The sequence below is a fragment of the Apteryx rowi genome, unplaced genomic scaffold, assembly GCF_003343035.1.
Source record: "Apteryx rowi isolate R43461 unplaced genomic scaffold, aptRow1 scaffold_54, whole genome shotgun sequence".
In the NCBI taxonomy this organism is placed as follows: domain Eukaryota; kingdom Metazoa; phylum Chordata; class Aves; order Apterygiformes; family Apterygidae; genus Apteryx; species Apteryx rowi.
In genome coordinates, this window is record NW_020450805.1 from 1,779,419 (window position 1) to 1,798,745 (window position 19,327).

Below are 19,327 nucleotides of genomic sequence, written 5' to 3' on the forward strand. Positions count from 1 at the left end.
CTTAATAGTTACCTGGAACAAAGCGTCTTGGATAGATTGATTTGGTTGGTAATTGGGTAATAGATTACATGTCAGATAAGGCATTTGCAGATATTTCTTTTAAAGACTAAAGTTTATTTATTTCAAAGAGCTAATGCAAATATTTTTTTCATGAAATCATTATTTAGCAAAGATTACTGAAACATCACAACCTCTGCTCCAGACTAAGCTGCAACCTCTGAGCCTACTCGCTTTCTGATCACAGTGAATTAAAGTACACATTACATTTTTCATAAGGAAGAGGATTTTGTGGGGAAGATAATCAGGAGATTTTCAGGTGAGAAATAGGAGGGATAAAGGCTGTATTTCTCTGAGGCTTCTCGCATCTCCTGTTCTTCTTTCTGCTGCCCACCTGTGTTGTCTTTGTCCTGTGTACTTCTGCAGAGTACTTCTCAGAAAAACAGTTGTTTGCAATACAGAACTGGTGAGGTTTTTTTTGTTTTGGGGTGTTTTTTTTTAAAAAGCCTTAAATTGCGTCTCATACTTTTTTTTTTCTTCCCCCCCTTCAAAATGATGAGTAACCCCCTGAAGGACAATCTTGAAAGCACAAGTAAACAGGGTTTTTCTCATCTGGAGACCATTATAAAGTTCTGGACTTCATACTTCATTGATTACAGGATTGTATGACTGCCTTGAGAGCACGAGTATCAGACTGCTTATGTATCTGTACCTGCCTGCCAAGAACCTGTAATTTTTTGCTATCCCATTTTGAGTCTGCTTAAGCATTACTGTTGTGGTACTGACTTGAGGTAGACCTTCCTGAGAGACCTTGATGCCTTGCACTCATCTTTGTAATGTGTTTTATGTAAAAGGCAACTAAACTACAGTGTGTACCTTCTTGCTATCCACAAATGAGTGAGTTATTTGTTTTAATAAACTTTGAGGGGAAACACAGATGCTATTCTCTGGTAAAGGATGTGTAGAAGCTAACAAATCCTACATGAGGTGTACATTACTGGGATTTTTTTTTTTTTGGTTTGTTGATTGGGATTTTTTTGATTATTCGCTTGAGAAATAAAAGGTTCAGGCTGTTGTCCTCAAAACTATTTGATTTAGGCTAAAATGCTCCATTAAATTCTTTTTTCTAATAGACTGTCACAACCTTGTGATATATGTGTAATTTACAGAAAACCATAAAGGTCACTGATGTGATTGGTCAAGGCATATGGCAATAAAACTTCTGCCATATTTAGAGTGGAGAGAGCCTATCTTTAAGCTTTCCTGGTCCATCTTTTCTCATTGCTGAAGTCTGCGAGTGTTTCATCCAAAGGTTCCTTTTTCATTTCATTAATTGAAAGCCAAAATTGGTAGCTGTATCACTGCTTGTAGGAGATTAGGAGTCTGTAGGTGCTAAACAGTTTTTTCCCTTTGAAAGTAATTGTAAAAGACATTCTACAGGCCCTTTAAAATCGAGATGCTGCATTGCATCTTTCAGAATTTCCAGAGTAAAATTTACTGGGCCTCCCATTTTTATTAATTTTACCCTAGTTAGACTGTGCATCTCAAGTGTCTTCGGTTAGACTTGGTAATCAGAGTTGAGAATATGAATGATGGGTATCTGGAAGACTGCTGTCCAGTACCATACACTGCAGACAAATTCACAGATTTTTAATGGAGATATTAAGGATTCCTTTTAAAAGTACTGTACACCTGGCACTTCCCATATTCATATACAGAAATTTCCCATTCATAGTATTTCCTGTCATATTATTATTCTCTATAAGAGTACTCATAGTATTGAGTATGGGTCAAAGGAAAAAGATCTCTGTGGCTGAAGGAGTTCATCTAGGAAGAGAATTAAGCTGTGGTAGCTTATTTCAACACAAATGCTCTTGTTTTTTTAATAGTATTCATATCTTCTTGTCCTCTCTAGAGGACAAGTTCAAGATGATATTGCTTATTGACAAAAGAATATTCTGTTTTCTTATGAGTTTGTGTCTGTTATGTTCTAACCCCAGGTTAGCGCATAATCTATTATAAGAAGTTATACAAGAACCGGCATGAATTTTGCATGGAAGATGCAAGTTCTTTATTCCACAGGTCTGGGGTGTGGAGATGATTCTCCTCATCATGTGTGATGCTCAGTTAAACTGGTTTGTGAATTTACAACATAGTACCTGTTTAACACAAAAGCAGTCCTAATATGCAGTGAATATAGGCAGTTACCTTTCTGTTAGGCTTCAAATTTCTCTCCAGATGGCTGCATTTCATCTGTTTACCAAAAGGTTATCATGGTACTTGAATGATCAAGTATTCCCTAGAGAATCTGCTGAAGTAGTAAAGGTTCTGTTATGTGTGTGCACAGAGGCTCTGCCATCTTGGCCAAGCCAAATAATTAGATATTTAAGGCAGAATGAGAGTCACAAAGTAGTCCCCTTTCTGTCATCTGAGGGCATTATTTTGTAGGTGTGCTCACATGTATGCAAAGTTTGCTGTAAAGCACAGTAACTGCATGTACTTTCATTCGATAGCAATCTTGGTRTCCTCTGTTGGTGGTCTAAATAGAACAGGAGACCTGAGTTTTGGGCTTTTTCCACCTGCTGAAATAACAGTTTAAGCAAATGTAATTCTTCATTATCTAATTTTGAGTTCCCATGTCTATTTCTGCAGTATGTGCTATAAAATGGCAGATTTCTATTTTATTTTCAATTCCCATTTTATTCTAAAATAATAGTGACTGCTTTATGGGCTGTAAGGGAAAAAGCTCAGACTGAAGACCTTTCYAAGGTGGCTGCCTGCCCACCCCTCTTCCAAAAATTGTGAAATCTCTCCCAGTGCTGAGATGATGAAAGCAAGATTAACTTTCTTGAAAATCCTGATATAAGTTCTTGGAGCAATGACAGCTTTCCTTTCATCATTAGTGGAGTGCTGGCACTTGAGAATTGACCTCAGTAATCCCGTTTAACTTCACAATTCAGGGATTCAAAAGCATGTGTATATGTATTTTGTGTTCTACTAACAAGCTTAGAATATCCCACTCTGAGCTTGTAGGAAATGAATAGACCAAGAAATACACTCACTGTGTAAATTGAGGAATTTAATCACATCAGGATGCAAACACACTTAACATGAGGTGGTAGGCAAGCTTGGAARTGATTTTTCTTGCAAGGAAGGTTTTGTGCACAGAATATTTAAATAAATTTATGTAACTTTCGTCTACTGAAAATATTTCTTATTTTCTTGGTTAAGTGGAAGCTTAATTTGACACTTTTAGCTTACATTTAATATTAAATTTATTTCATTACCTCTAGTTCAAGTATAAAGTATTGGTCATTTTTATTTTATTAAATGCCATAGAAAGGAGATGTTTTAATGACTTTTTTGTCCTCTGATCAGGCAGGAAACTATTTCAGATCTTTTTGTCATGCGCTCTGTGAATTCCTTTTTTTTTTTTTTTTAAGTATCATTATATATTTATCAGATAATATAAGGCTGTCCCATAGCTTTATATTGACAATTAATACATGTTTGCTTACGCTTGTTTTCTTGATTTGGATACCAGCATCTTTTGAATATAGCTTTAGGTGCTAATTGCTTTTCTTTTTATTACATTGGTTTAAAAGAGCTGATATGGTATAAAACTAGCGATCACTGGGAAGAGGGATTCCTACAAGGTGCAGTGGGGTTGGATTCAGTCGCAGTATGAACTTCCTCTGCGCTGTACTCTGTTCACATCCCTTCTGTGCTGAGGCCTACAGGATCATTTGAAAAAACAAACATGGATTATAGAGTGCTGCTTTTTTTCGGTAGTGCTTCTTGATTTTCCCTCCACCCCATGTTAGATGGCTCTACAGACTCCAAGAAGCATTCCTTTATTGCCTGATCACCTTTTCAAGATCATTTGGAGCATTATTTAATGGCAGAGAGTGATCTCTTTATTGGATTCTCTTATCAGGGAATACAGCGTACCATGGAAATGGTAGTATCCATGTTATCTACACATTTTTAGTCCCTTATGCTTCAAAAGCCCAGTTTTTGTCTTTTATATCTCTTACATGAGTTGGTGGTGTTCTTCCTTTCTCTTCAAAACACATGATATTGTGTCTGTTTACTCAACTGTACCAAGCTGCTAAAATAATACCGCCTGTTTTTCCTGACAAAGGTTTTTCTGGGTTCACGGAGGTATTTGTGACAAATTTTTAATTAAGTGGTGGTGTTCAGCTTTACTCATAAACAAAACTTTCCTAAAAATACCAAACCTCACCAAAATCAAATATTCTTTAAAAATAGATGAACCACTAATAATTAAGAAGGATGGGTCTTCTCCCTTGTACCATGTTATTACTGTAAGTCAGAATGATTGACCAGCTGACTTGAGCGATTCATCTTTGCCTCTATAATTGAAGTACACGATTTTCCTTTTATATTGCAATTAATGTCTTATTTTTTTCTAAGTTTCCTAGAAGAAGCTTATAAGAATAGCTGTGTCAAGACAGACCAAAGTTTTTATGGCCAATATTAAGACCAATATTTTGCGACTGATGTCAACGTTGGTGGAGAATAACAGATGCCTAGGGGAATGGGGCAGACACAGAGGTGCTGCCCTGGTATGTACCTGGTATCCCTGGTACATAGCTGGAGATGATGGCTCCTCATCTGTTAGCCCTTGACAGCATCTTCTTGCGCGAACTTACCCAGTTCCTTTTGAAGCTGAAGCAATATTTGCCACCACAGCATTCAGTGGTAAGCACTTCCRTAGCTTAACAGTGACACGTTGTGTAACGCGTCTGTCCATCTCCAACTGGCACTAGTTCTTCTATTGGTGTGCCTCGTTCTTTTAATGGCACATGTAGTCGTCATATTCTATTCACTTTCTCTTTACCACTCATAACTTCAAACTTTATCATGCACTCCATTAGTCTCTGAGGCTGTGAAGTCTTCATTTACTTCATTTTAGGTAGTACAGAAGCCGTTCCATACATTCCAGTCATTCTCATCCCCTTTCGCTTGTAAGTTTTCCAGTTCTGCTCTGTCTTTTTAAGACAGGGAAAAATGTACATGGTGTTCAAGTTGAAGCTGTACTAATGTACTTAACGTCACTAAGTATTTTCTAATTCATTCTCATTCACTTTTCTGCCAGTTGAGCTGATTTTTTTTTGACTGCTAATGAGCACACTGCTTATGTCATAAGCAGTCATAGGAGCAAGATTTTGAGGCTCTAGGTCTGAATAATATTTATCAACTTGGAGTCTGGCATTGTACATGTTCGCTTAAGATCCCCACCTTCTTGCCTTGTTTTACTCTGCTCTGACCCAGGATTTGAACTCATGAGGCTATAAGAAGGTGTCCAAAATAAGGCTTAACCCCTTCTTATCCCACAGACAATAATAATCTCTTCCTTTCTCAAGCTTTGAAGGGGGTAGCTCTTCCCTTTCTTACCATTACCCAGCTATTCCATGTGGACCATCTTTCTTTCTCTCAAGTTGACTAGATAAGAGATATTTGTTTTTTCCATTTCATCATTCTTCATTATGCAAGGGGTCTAGTCTTTTCTGATGCCTTCTTATTTTGATATTCAAAACTGTACTGTGAAAATGCTCGTGCCATTCCTATAAAGTAAGGAAAAAGTCGAGCTAATTATAAAGGTTACAATAAGACAATATTTAGAAAGCTTTTATTTTATTTTTGCCCTAAGGCTAATGTTTTCTTAAAGATACCTGATTTTAAAGTATTCTGTAGGCACTTTTTTCTGTCAAAATGTAGCAGAACATCAGGTGTTAATTAAGCCTATTATAAAAGAGGCTTTCCCTGGGTTGGTTCTGAAGCAGAAAATCGAGAAGCAATAGAGCATGACATATTTGGAACTGACACTATAGCCTGCAGCGTGGTCTGCATTCATAGATCATATGTTTGGAAAGACACAGTAATGAAGAGGAGGCTGAGGAATGCCTCCAGCTTTAAAATATTTAGAAAAAGTAGGAAAAAAGTATGGCCCTTTGGGAAACACCCTGTCTAACCCTAATGCTCAACTCTCTCTGTGGCAGTAAGACTATGTCTAAAGGTTTTCATTAGAAATATAAAATCAGTGTTTCCTTTGTGTGGCTTTTGGAACAGAGGTGTTTTTAGCTACTGTGCATCTTCAATATGATAACGAGATCCTGAAATCTTTGTTAATTTAATCATGCTTGCAGTTTTAGACTGGTGAATAACAACATACTGTGGCATCAGTTAGTCCTCAGTAACTACTAACCACATTCTAAAAACTATGGCAGAACATAAACATCTATTTTTAAATGATCTGAAAGTAAAATCAATGGCAGGGATGTAATGACCTAATCATCTGACTTTTAGTAAGTGGAAGGGGATATAAAAACGTCTTATATTTTTCATTTGGTATCCTAAATTGATGAGACCAATGTCCTCCCTTATGGTTACTACATCAGTTTAAAAAAAAAAAATCRGCATTGTGGAATACAGAGGGTTGGTTTGGGGGAGTTTTTTGGGTTTTGGGGGGCGGGGGGACAAGGCGAAGAGGTTTGGATACACTATAGTAAATTTGGGGCATTTGTGCATGGTGTGAACAGAATAGTTTTATAATACAGTTGCTCTGCAGAGTTGTCAGTACTTTCTTCCACATTATTTAAAAGAGAGGCAGCATCTGGTTACTTCTGGACAAATACTTAACTGAATGCAGTCCTTCATATTTCCAGAGAGATATAAGGTCTAACTGAAATGGGAATAAAAATAGATTCAGAAACAAAATAAAAGAAGGAATGGGACTTGAAAGAATCTTTTGGATCACTGGGAGCTCTACCCTGTGCAAAAAGCAAGAAGATGAGAGCAAAATTATAAAATCAGAATTTAACTTCATCTTTGATTACAGAAGTCAATTTGTTTGTTTCAAGTGTTAGCCCATTTTTTCCCCTCTTCTTATCTATTGAATATAAGCCATACTCATTGCCATTTACAGGAATTTTTAAGTTTAGTTTTACACTTCCTGTTTTTAGATAGTGTGTTCTTTACAGAATGCTTTTTCCTTTATGGGTATTTCCTTTCAACTGTCTGTTCACAACCATCCCTCGCATGCTTGTAGTGGCAGCTCTGTTTGGGAAAACAAAGAAAATGGCTATAGTTTAACAAGGGTTTCCAGTGACGCCTTCTGGTGTTGCTGCCATCGCACCGTTTTTTCCTCCAACAAAGGCAGAGAGTCATGTATATTGTTTGGAAGTACAAAGAAATTGCACATAGGAAAAAATAGATTGAATAAACCATGCTTTTATGGGACTCTGAAATGACTGAAATTCAAGAAAAAAGGCCTGAAATGATGCAAGTCTAGCACAGGAGATTGAGAGCATCCAAGTACAGGTTTTCTCATAGTACAACAGAAACAAGGGGAGTATGCAACTGGCAATGTAATCTACTTAAAACTTAAATATCTTTTTTTCTTAAGTGTCTGTTTTGTCTCATTTCTCATGTAGATTGTAAGCTGTCTGGGTAGGAATTCCTGATTTTATCACAGTGCGAATCACCGTGAGAGGGCCTTCCCTTTAGATGCACGTAAAGCAGGACAGAACCTTTTACCATTTTCTTACAAAACATTTTTCTCTATTTGTTTCTTTAATTTTGTGTAAAGTGTGAAGATTTGGGGAAATAATGGATATGCTAAGTTAATATAGTTTCCTTTATTTCTAAATAAATGTTCATATTCTTCCTAATATGTTTTAAATATATATACTTTGCAGTGGTAATAAGTTTTATATTCTTATTCATACCTAGTTAATTTGTCCTGAGGACATTAAATGAACTGCAAAAAAAAAAATTTACCGCTCTTCAGTATTATCTATTTAATGGGCCGTTAGGACTGGCTATTCTTCATTTGAATACTGTAGAATATTAAAAGAAAGCAAAAGAATGTTAGACTGAGGTGGGACATTACCTTGTTATATATGCAATTTAAGGTGATATCTTGATTCTATTAAACTGTTTGCCTGCATATGCTTTCCCATTATATTAAGGTTATAATTGCATGTGGATAGTCTTGGGTCTTTTTAAGAAATGGATATATATTGGTGATGAATAAATACATACGTTGAAAGCAATGGAAATATTTTGAAATCAGACACACAATCTTTGCATGTTAATCGGTTGTTCCCCAGGAATAACTAGACTGTGACTATAAGTTTTCAAAAATGTAATTTGATGCCTTAGTATCTCATGACCTGAGTTTAGGCATTTGTAAAAGACAGCAATTTTCAAAAGATGGAGGCTCAGCAGTTCCTGAAAGTCAGGACTTCTTAAAATAACTTCAGTCAGACTCCTCTTCCCTCCACCCTCCCAAATCAGAACTGCTTATTGCTAGGAGATCTGGTTTTATAAAATGCTTTGCTTTTTTTTTTTCTTGCTTTTTTTTTCTTTTTGTTTTTTTTTTCCTGGCCTATTTTTAGCCTTGTGTCCATGTAAGTTGCAAACACGGCAGCAGGAGGTCAACCGAGTGGTAGYGATTCCAGTGAAACTTGGCCTTTATTCAAAGCGGGAGAGAGGGATAGACCTTACCCCACTGCAGCCTGAGCTTTGGTACTTACCCGTCATCCCTGTCTCAGTAAATGGCGCTCCCCTTAGTGAGATTTCCGCTTTTCATAAATGCAGCAGAATAAATTCAGAGCTGCAGAGTTTCCTTGGTGTGGATTCTGAGTAGGCCCACATGCTGCCTGTTGTCCAGAAAGGCTGCAGTAACCTTGCTTGTTAAATATCACCGAAGATGAGACATCGGGGCGTTTTTGAACATGTCCGTTCTTCCTTCTAGAGCTGCTCTGCTAATTGCTGCACTTAATTGAACAATCCTGGTAATAAAGCTGCTGGTGTAACGATCCTTGCAAGCAGCTGTTTGTCATGGCACCGTGATTCCAGCCTTTCAGACCGCTGCTGCCATCGCCTCGTTCGTTGCCCACCACATGCGGTTGTTATCCCGCAGCTCTCCTGGCACCTCCCCGGCCGGGACGAGCAGCGCCCTTCGCAACCCCAGCCCRGCCTCGGGGCCAGAGCCCAGCGCCGTCTCCTCCTGTGGCCACACGCTCCTACACGGGAGCGCAGCGCGGTTTTACCTGGTGCTCCGCTGGCCGACTGGTTAGCTACTGGTATAGCCAAAAGACGAGGCCTTAGTCTGCGTTTCCTGAATGCAAGTTGGGAAATGCTTAGGAAGCTGGTGCGTAAAGCAGGCTGTGCGAGGTGGTGTGAAAGCCGTCTGCCAGCTACTGGTTTTCGGAGCTTTCTCCGAGGCAACACTGTTGTCACCAGGCCGCCCTGTGCTGGCAGGCAAGACGGCAGGATAAAAACTGAAAGCAAATAACTACTTTGAGTCTAGTAATAAAATAATTTAATCTCTACCTCTGTTTTGATGCAAATGGGCGGCATTTTGTAGCAATTTGAAGAAATGCTCAGGAAACGGCAGAACTTCAGGTAAGCTGTCTCTGGCAGCAGTTACATTTGCGAGTCAGCAAGGGGGAGTTTCTGAACTGCTTCGTGTTGTTCAGGGTTGTACCTTCCCCTGCACTTCCCCGCAGCTCGGAGTCAGAGAGTGTAGAGAGCACAAAAATCAACAGATAGGAAAGACCACGCAATTTCTGTGCATAACAGGCAGGACCGTCCAGCCTTACCCGGTGTGGGAGTGTGAGAACACCTGGAGGCAGCTGCATGGAACACATATTTGTAATTATTTAATAACATTTTTTGACCCTGGGATAACAGGGGATCCTGGAAAACGTATCCATCTGTCACTTAGTGCAAAGCCAAGAATTTTAATCTCCATTTTCATTTTCTTAGGAATGCTGTATATTTGGAGTTCGGTGTGCTCATGTGTATGTCCACATAAATCAAATGTTCTCAGTACCATCTTATAAAACCAAAGTATCCACATAAAAATAATTCTTTCAAATATGTGATAATACTATCCAAATTATAGCTCTTCTGTAGCAAAAGTATTTGTTTCTATTTGGTGTTTATATTTGCTTAAAATTGCTTGTGTCTTAGCTGATATAAGATACTTTTATTTAAGGATGACAGTCCAAAGCTTCTGTTACTGCTATTTGATGGAAATAAGATTCTTTAATTCACTAATTTACAGGTCAATATTTTACATTTTCCTACATGTTTCTAGTATTTTAATTTGATTCTTTTGAAGGACTTCATTACAAAATCTAATTTTTTTCATAAATCTGTATCATTTATAATATTTATAATACAATTTATAGTATGTGCATAGTGATTCCCAAAGGAAAGATTTCTGTCTTGTAAATCGTGACTAATTAAACATGCTGCTGGACTTTCCAAGCCTGTAGATCAGTCTGATAAGGTTTCTATTACGATGTCTGTAGCTGCAGCCACCCAAACTACAAAGAGGTGGACAGAGAAGCATGTAGCAGATCTGGGCCAGGCTGATGTTGCAGTTATTTTACAAGGGAGTGTCATTTAGTCCTAGTARCTTAAACATAGCATCTTAAAAATTTTGAGCGTTACCTAATTTGAAAAGTCTAATTACAAGTAAATATAGAGATAAAATGTTCAAGGTTTCTTACCCTATTTCAGAATATAGAAATGTATCTGCAGAAAGTGTATACTGTAGTCAGTTCGGCATTCTCTTTAAATTAAAATCGAAGGAATTCACAAGGAATAGATGAACTACCAAATAAAGGTAATAAAGAATAGTTTGCTGATTTTGAGTTCTTTACAGCAAGTTTTTCTGATTCTTATACCCAGATATCCAGTCGTATAAGATAAGATACAAGTTTCTTCCTCTTTTCTTTTGCTTTGCTTTAGAGTGGATTGCATGGATCATAATCCTTTAACTATAATAAAAGCCTTGGACAAAAATAATATGAGACACATAATGGTATCAAGGAAGTGAGTTAGAATGTAGAATGCTGTATTTTTAAAAACAGTTACAAAGCATTAAGGTAAAAGAAATCAGTATTTGTTCCCTAAAAGTAGATTGTTTAAATTAAAACAAAGTGAACACAGTTCTTTTATTTCACATGGGAACAATTGCAAAGCAACGTAAGTTAGTTAAATCTGCTAAAAATGGAAATTCTGTCTTTTGTTGCTGAAAAAAATATATCCATTTTAAGGCTGTGTCAGTTCAGCCTCCCTCAGAACAATTATTTTGAAATTTAACTATCTGTTCAGCAAAGGAGAAAACAAGCAAGTATTGAAAGAATTGGAATGATCTATTCTGGCCTCATGAAAATTTTATCAGCATTTTGAAGAAAAACAAAACAAAAAGCTTTCCAGATGTAAAATGATTGTAGTTATGCAAGAGGTTGTATCTCTCCTTCACCTACTGCCTTCATAACAAAAAGTCTCCCTTTCCATCCCTTCCTCCCCCCCCCCCCTTTTTTTTTGTTGTTGTTGTTTCGTACTTCACAGGAGCCCAGATACACCAATACTTCATGCATTCTCAGACGTGTTCTTGTTTCTTTTAAGGCTATTTTACACAGTGTGGGGATTTTTCCCTGGGCAATCATTGTTCACTGGGGAATAGATGTTGAGTATGTGGAATGAATACAAAAATATACTTGAAAACTGGCAAATAAAATTAAATGAACAAAATGACAGATAATATGAAGAAAGGCTGAGAGACCTGGGACTCTTCAGCCTGGAGGAGAGAAGACTGAGGAGGAATCTTATCAATGTGTATGAGTATCTGAAGGGAGGGTGTAAAGAGGACGGAGCCAGACTCTTTCCAGTGGTGCCCAGCGATAGGACGAGAGGCAACAGGCACAAACTGAAACACAGGCAGGTCCGTCTGAAAAGAAGGAAAAACTTCTTTCCTGTGAGGGTGACAGAGCACTGGCACAGGTTGCCCAGAGAGGTTGTGGAGTCTCCTTCCTTGGAGATATTCAAAAACTGTCTGGACACAATCCTGGGCAAAGTGTTCTAGGTGACCCTGCTTGAGCAGGAGGGTTGGATTAGCTGATCTCCAGAGGTCCCTTCCAGCCTCAGCCATTCTGTGATTCTGTTCTGTGATTCTTAAATGCCAACGTTTCAATTCAAAGTGGGGTTTGCTTTAAATATATAGAATAATTCAACATAAGATATTTTTGGAGCTGTGATACCAGACCTCACAGGCTCATGCTCTGTTTCAGTAAGATTGTCTGTGTTCAACACAGCAAAACTTTTCCCAGTTATGAGCTTGTGCTGTTGTAAGAGTTTCAAAATACAAACGGGAAGCTGTTGAATAAAGAACTCCTTATAGAGGTAAATTCAGCTTTAAGCATGGATAAACTTGCTTGTTGAATTTTGTTTGGGTGCTTATGCTGTCCCATCCTGCTTTATTTAGAGCCAAGGGATTGGTAATGGGAAATGAAAGTTTGTGATGTGCTTTAGCTTGGAGGGTCAGATGTGCTAAATGAAATATTAAAGTGTTCTTCTATGCTTCATTCTGTCCTAATGTGAGTTGTCAGTTAATTTTTTGCTGGAAAAAGCAGAAATTTATTTTATCATAAGCTCAGTAATTTGTGAATACTTTGAAGTAGAGCAATGGTGTTTTTTTTCTGCAGTTAGGTTAAAAATAGTATGTCCTAGGGACAGAGGAAACAGCTGCATAAAAGTATCTGTGTAATGCTGCATTTTCAGGATTTCTATAATAGCATAAACTCAGTTGAAATGACATCCATTACATATTTGACCCAAGCAAGTGGAAGAGAAAAATAAACAGCATGTGATAGAGAATCTATTAGAATTGTGTGGGAATTCTTCATGCTTCTTTACTAGTCGGAGGAACTGGTATCTATATTTTACCCACAGTTGCTTCTATAGTATGTACACATCACACTCAGCAACACTAAGAGAGTGAGCTTTGACTACCTGGTCTATATTCTTCTTCACTGTTTTGTGATTCATGCACACGCAGGTGAAATATGCATCTTCAGAGCATTTGCATGCAGTGTTTCAATGGTATTTAAAATGTTACTAACCTCCATGAAAAGGGGAAAAGCTAAACTTCTTAGTAGATAACTACATTTATTTCATGACCACAAATATTCCTGCAATAATGTAGACCGCTTTTTCCAAAGGAGAGGATAACTATAAAGTGGGTGATGTTTATTTAAATCTTTGTTTATTAATGTTTATGCCATTAGAATCAGCATATGCAACACTGCTGCACCATATGGTTGACATTTTTTTGGTAGTAAAAGGTTAGCATTTTTCCCCGTAGATACTTGTTTGTGATTTCTGTCAACATTCAGCTTGAGCCAGGATTGTGAACTAATATATAATGTGGTAATCCTACTACATCCTTGCTAGCGCTTTGTCTTTAATTCTTTTGTGTTTTTTGATAACTTTTGTTTTCCAGGAATCTTATCCAATTTATTCTGGACAAAGAACTCTCATTGCAGTCCATTAAAACATAAATTATAAATTGCTAATATGAAATACTGAATTTTATAATCAAATATATTTAATATTTCATTAATTATTAGAATCAACCTTTTTTATTGAAAACATCTGGAATAAGACTGGAAGGGTTTTTTCATTTCAGTAATTTTTGTAAACTATTTTTCTCTCTTAGTTCTGGATATGGCCCGACACGTTCCCCTCTATCGAGCCCTGCTAGAATTACTCCGTGCTATTGCATCTTGCACATCTATGGTACCATTACTGCTTCCTCTGTCTGGAGAAAATAGTGAAGAGGAAGAAGAACAGCTGGAATCACAAGCTTCTGTTGGGACTTTGTTGGCTAAAATGAAGRCCTGTGTAGATACCTATACCAACCGATTGAGGTAATGACTTTTATCATCCCTTAACTTTTCTTTAAAATGTATTTTGCACATATGTATTATGAATATAGAAGTGAAAGAAGATTCAGGTATGTATCTTCATCTGAACTGGTACTGCAATCCAGAGTGAGAGTGTACCATGTTTGATCTACACCTATGTTTAGTATGCATGTATTCTGTTGTATTATACTACTTATTAGGAATTTTTTATGACACAAGCTGGTGGATTTGGATACTCTGTCACTTCATCAGTAACTGCCCACTGATCAGAAGAGGAGTGCTGCTCAAAAATCTGGGAACTTTAAATACTTTTCTTAAATTTCTTCCCCCCTGCAATGAGGTGTTTCCGTTGTTTGCAGGACTGTGCATTTCCTGCTGTCAGTCTGAAGGCAGGAGCATTCCTCTGAAGCTGTTAAACAAAGTGATTCTGTAAGGAATGGGATTGGAGAGGGTCAGGCCAAGTAGTTGTTAGTTTTTACCAGAAATATCCCAAAAATATCTTATATATGCTTCTATGCTCCTTCACCCATCGAGTAAGAATCTGTTTCTGTAAGGATCTGTTTCCTCAGTGGATTCTCCATAGGAGGCTAACTGGTTAGTGTAGAAACCTTTTGGGTTTTGTCAGGAAGAATAAGATCTAGGAGGCAAAAGATTCAGGAGTTTGTTTATGATGAGAGTCCTAACTGTAAAGAGACTGTTGAAAATTGTTCACTAGCAGTAGCTGTTGATGCTACATATGAAATGTATTTTCCTGCACCTGGTGGGGGTTTTTTCAGTCAGTTTATCCATTAGCACAAGCTTCAGAGGTGAGCTGGTTCGCTGAGGATGAGCTGAAATTACAAGTGTTTGCTCTGGAGCCACCTTCAGCCTTCAGGGTGTTCCAGCCTCTTCCAAGAGGCTCCACTTGCCATTCTTGTCAAACACTCCTGCCGTCCTGCGCTGCGGTGTGCCAACAAATGGGAAAGTAGCCAAATATCCCTTCTCGGCTGTGATGCCAATTGAGCTGCTGAGTGTTGCAGTACAATACAATATAAGCTTGATCTGCACCACATTCAGACAAATTATGATGGACAATTTCCTGTAGTCACCATTGACCAGTCTCTAGGTAACTCCGATTATAAATGGTAATAAAAACTAGTAATAAGCACAGATTTTCTTCTAGAAAGTTTGTGAGCCCAGGCTACTTGGCAGCTGTTTTCCTTCCTTGATGATTTTGGTAGTCTGTTGTTACAAGACAGTTTTGCTTCATCAAATCTGCTGTTACTGTCCTCTTAACCCCCCTGGCTGGCTGGGCCATAGATCTTGGGCGAAAACTAAAATCTAGACTCAGCGAGCACCAGCACCCATGTTGCTAACGCACAGTCTTTCTTCTAAGTGTTCTCCTGTGACAAAAAAGAATTGCACATTCTGGACAAATACAGTTCAGCTTTGTGTTATTTTAACAGCCAAAGCTACTTATTCTATCTTCCTGCTGCTTATTTTACCATTTCTGGATGTTCTAAAGGTCAAATCTTCTCAGAGCGCTTCTGAGTGATTTCCATAGGTGTTACTTTATGGTTGCTTCCATCATCAGTTCTGGCTCTGCAAAACTATGGCTGGTCATCTTCACAAATGCTGCTATCACCAAGGTCTGCATGTTTAATTCTATGAAATACTACACTTTGCTGTGGCTCACAGAGCAGGAGACAAGTCTGAAAGGCCTGTTTTTAGTCACTTGACTGATTAAACTGATGCTGCGTGTGGTTGCTGATTGAAGGGACGCAGTCACCAGGCTCGCACACGCAGAAGGAAGGAACGAACCCCAGCATGCCTCCCAGTGTGTTGTGCCTCTGAGAGGTGCTGTAGTTGGTACAGCTTTCACAACCTGTTTTCCATCTGTTTCCTGAAGTCTGCAACCATTCTGGCTTTCAGAGCTGAGGATTTGAATTTTTTAATGGCTGAATCAACCTTTTTTGCCCTGACTGAAGGGACTTGAGGGAGTTGGAAAGGCAAACGCTGCAAAGGCAAATTTTCATTTCTTTTGTTAATCTTCTGCCTCCGGCAGTTACTGGTTTCTTGGTTCTGTTCCCATGTTTCCAATTTTAAAGAGGGGTGTGTTAAGAAATAACATCCCTGAAAAATTTATTGCTGTCCCTAAGCCTGTACTGAAACATCATGAAAAGAAGGTTAAGTGTAACTTCATGAAACATCATGAAAAGGAGGTGTGTAAAGAATGTTCCTCCTCTCACTATAAACTGGGAACATTTACCAATCGAAAGATTTTTGGGAGCAGAAATCTCCTGGTATAGAGAACTCTTTCCAGTAGCTGATGAACCATCCACAACTTCCTGTAATCCTTTTTAACTGAGATTTCTAGTCTTGAATGTAAAGCAATAGTATGCGTATCGTGGGGTTTTTTTTGTTTGTTTGTTTGGTTTTTTTTGTCTAGGACAGATAACAGTTCTTTATGTTGGATGCCCATGCAACTTGGCCATCAAAAAATATTAGCTTGTGCTTTCCTGGCAACATGTAGATCTTAATATATGTAGTCTTCTTAAAATAGGAAATAATTCTGTGTAATCTATTTTCAGTATAAATTTATGCATACTATAAAATTCTTCACCACAATTACTGTTTTTTAATTTATCTGGTCATCTGTTAGACAGCTTTAGATTTAATGGACATAGAAATTTTTATCTCCTCACTTCTCCAAGTGAAAGTCTAAACATATTCTTTGTGAGAATGGCACATGATCACTGCTACTCATATTTTATTTAAAAAAAAAAAAAAAGTCTGGTATGACTAGTTCTTCAAACTCAGATTGAGATCTGAAAACTGAGAAGAGTTCTTTAGGCACAATCAGTATTATTTAAACAATTGATGAATTTAATAAATATTTCACAGTTGGTTTAGTTAGAGTCACAGTATAACTTTCTTGTATTGTTTTGATACGTCAGCACAAAAATCTTGTTTTTCATTGCATGGTTTAAGCGTAATACAATTTGTCTTTAAAGCAATGTATAGACAAAGATAAACACCAACAGCCTGGAATCATTAGGGTGGAAGGTTTTAATTCTCAGCATTTTAGTTGAAGGTTTGCCAACAATATAAGCAAGTGTTGGCCTGAATGGGACAACCTGCTGTCCTTTCTAGGTCAAATGCCAGGAGAACAACGTAGGGATGGGATCTGCTTTCAAAGACAAAATTTTTATTTGAACAGTTCCACTTGCACGTCTAGCGAATGTCATCTCCATGGTGGAGCAAGACTGTCCACTTGGATCCACAGTTTAAGGTGGGGGGACCGTTTGCTTTTAGATTCCAGCAAGCATTTGATTTCATTTACTTTCAAATCCTATAATATTCTTTTGGAAAATCAAGAAACTTCTGGATAATGGAGAAGACATTTAGGTATGAGATGATCTCCCATGTTTTTTTGACAGACTGCTAAAGATTCAAAAGCTATCACTAATTTTAGTGGTCAAGCTTGTAGAAAGGGTTGCCACTAAGGCTGAGTTTGAAACATTTGGTGGTTGTTATCTTTTTCAAAGATAACGTAAATCTAGATTCTGAGATAAGCTGATAGCTTATTAATAAAGTATGGAGTATAGCAATTGCATGTCTAGAAACTCCTAGCTAGATTTCCTCATCACACAGGTAATAACTGCATCAGGGAGATCTGAACTCTTTGCACTTCTGTTGCTTGTCATACTGCTACTAAGGGTTAACCCAGCACAGTTCAAAGGTTGTCTGACTGTTTTAGGCTCTGTGTACAACACTGGTCATGATCTGGATGCTTTTCTGTTGTACAGGGATATTAGAATACATTCAGGTATGCCTGAGGCATTTTCCCTGCTAAGCTTTTTTACCCTCTTTAAAGATATTTTGCAGAAGTACTATGTGAAACAGTGCAGTCTGCAAACAAAATATTTTCTAATTCGGTTCCAAAACTTAAAAAAAAAAAAAAAAAAAGTCTATTAATGCACTTTCAATTTCATGTTCAGAGCTGATGCTTGGTTGCAGAAAGCAGTCCTGCAGTTTTTGCTGGTTTGGAGTACTTCAGTTTAGCCTCTTGGAAATGCGCTGCTTGAAGCTGCAAGGAGTATATGGAGCCATCTCGGAGGAGGTTACTTGCTTTCAGCAGTGTTTTATTTACAAAGGCATGTTCCCTTACTCGTTTTCCCCGCTTCTCAAGAGGATAGTTTAATAAACTGTGATTTACTAGAGGGAACATGCTTCTGTTTGGTATCCATGGAAGCGTACAGAAGGTGGGAGGTCGTTAGAGTTGAACGATACCAAGGTTGCATAGCTATGGCGGTTTTATCCCAACAAAATGAACATAGATATAAAACTGAGTGGAGTTCCTTTACAAGTAGCGTTTCTGTAGTACAGAAGGGCTGAATGGTTCATTGACTTYATCTTGTGAATACTTTGATAAATGTGTCTTCCATATCATCAAATTTACCTCTGAAGTATCAGGCACAGATGAGTAAGTATTAGTATTAGCTTTAAAAATTAAAGTTGCCTTAAGAGGATATCATTCATTATTCATTTAGCACAGTGTGAAAAGAAGGCTGTCATCTTCCAGCACAAGCTAAATTAACAGTTTAAATTATTAGCATGTACTCTGCTGTCTCTTCTAGCAAATATATTAGTGACTGTCATCCCTTTAAATATGAGCTGGCATGATTTTGTCTGCTTTTTCTTCAACAGTTGCAAAACTGTAGGTGGAAGTGTCTGGATCTAAATTAAATATTTGGCTCCTTCTCCATTTTAAAAATTATGAAGTCTAGATAAATAAACAGGTTTGTCCTGTATTTAATAACTGATATGCTTTGCTTCACACACAGGATCCTGGAGGAAAGAAAAGTACAGTACAACACAGACATGTACATGTTTTCTAAAAATAGAGAAAATGTACTGGAAAATATTCATATAGATTATGTATTCTACCTTAGTGTATTACTTATGAGTATGGATTGGTTTTTGGTTTAAGTTAACTCATGTTTCCCTGGAATATCATTCAAAGACACATAATTAGAGCTGAGGAGTTTAATAATATTGTTAGTTTATCTGCATACATAAATTTATATGCAGGCTGCTAGAGTGCAGAGGAGTGAAGGATCTTACCATCTTAATCTCTTGAATTTTGGTATTTCATCTGCTCATTCGTAGTTTTTTAGGAGTGCCTGAGTAATTCCTAGCAGCTCGCTCTCTCCAGCGCAGACTCTCCGTGCCCTTCGGAGATGGATGTGCATCACACGCCACTTGGAGAGAGCTTGGAGTCCAGAAAATGGCCACAAGTAACTTTGGTGTCCTTTGTTGACTTGTCTTAGTGTTCTAAGATTTTTCTATGCACCAATTATGTGTAAACCCCTTTTAACTTTTTCATAGGACTTTGAATTACATACGTGCCTCACCCCTTTTATAACCATTGCTGCTCTTTCCTGTTATTACATAAGGTAGACGGGTATGTGGACCAGCCGCACGCCTCCATCAGGAATTCCTGAGAAGCTGTTTTATAAGAGATTTTGATCTTTTAGTGTACCTAATCTAAATTTTAAAAAGTCAGGTTTATTTTATAGAAATAATAGTAATGA

The 19,327-nt window shown here is 37.7% G+C and overlaps 1 protein-coding gene across 1 annotated transcript in view; it reads left to right on the top strand.

Moving 5' to 3' along the window:
* The window catches only part of BIRC6 (baculoviral IAP repeat containing 6), a 201,436-nt gene that overhangs the window by 156,846 nt on the left and 25,263 nt on the right, over positions 1–19,327 (top strand). The window contains exon 66 of the mRNA XM_026081224.1: positions 13,544–13,754. Coding sequence (XP_025937009.1) covers positions 13,544–13,754 — 211 coding nt within the window. The remainder of the gene's footprint in view (positions 1–13,543; positions 13,755–19,327) is intronic.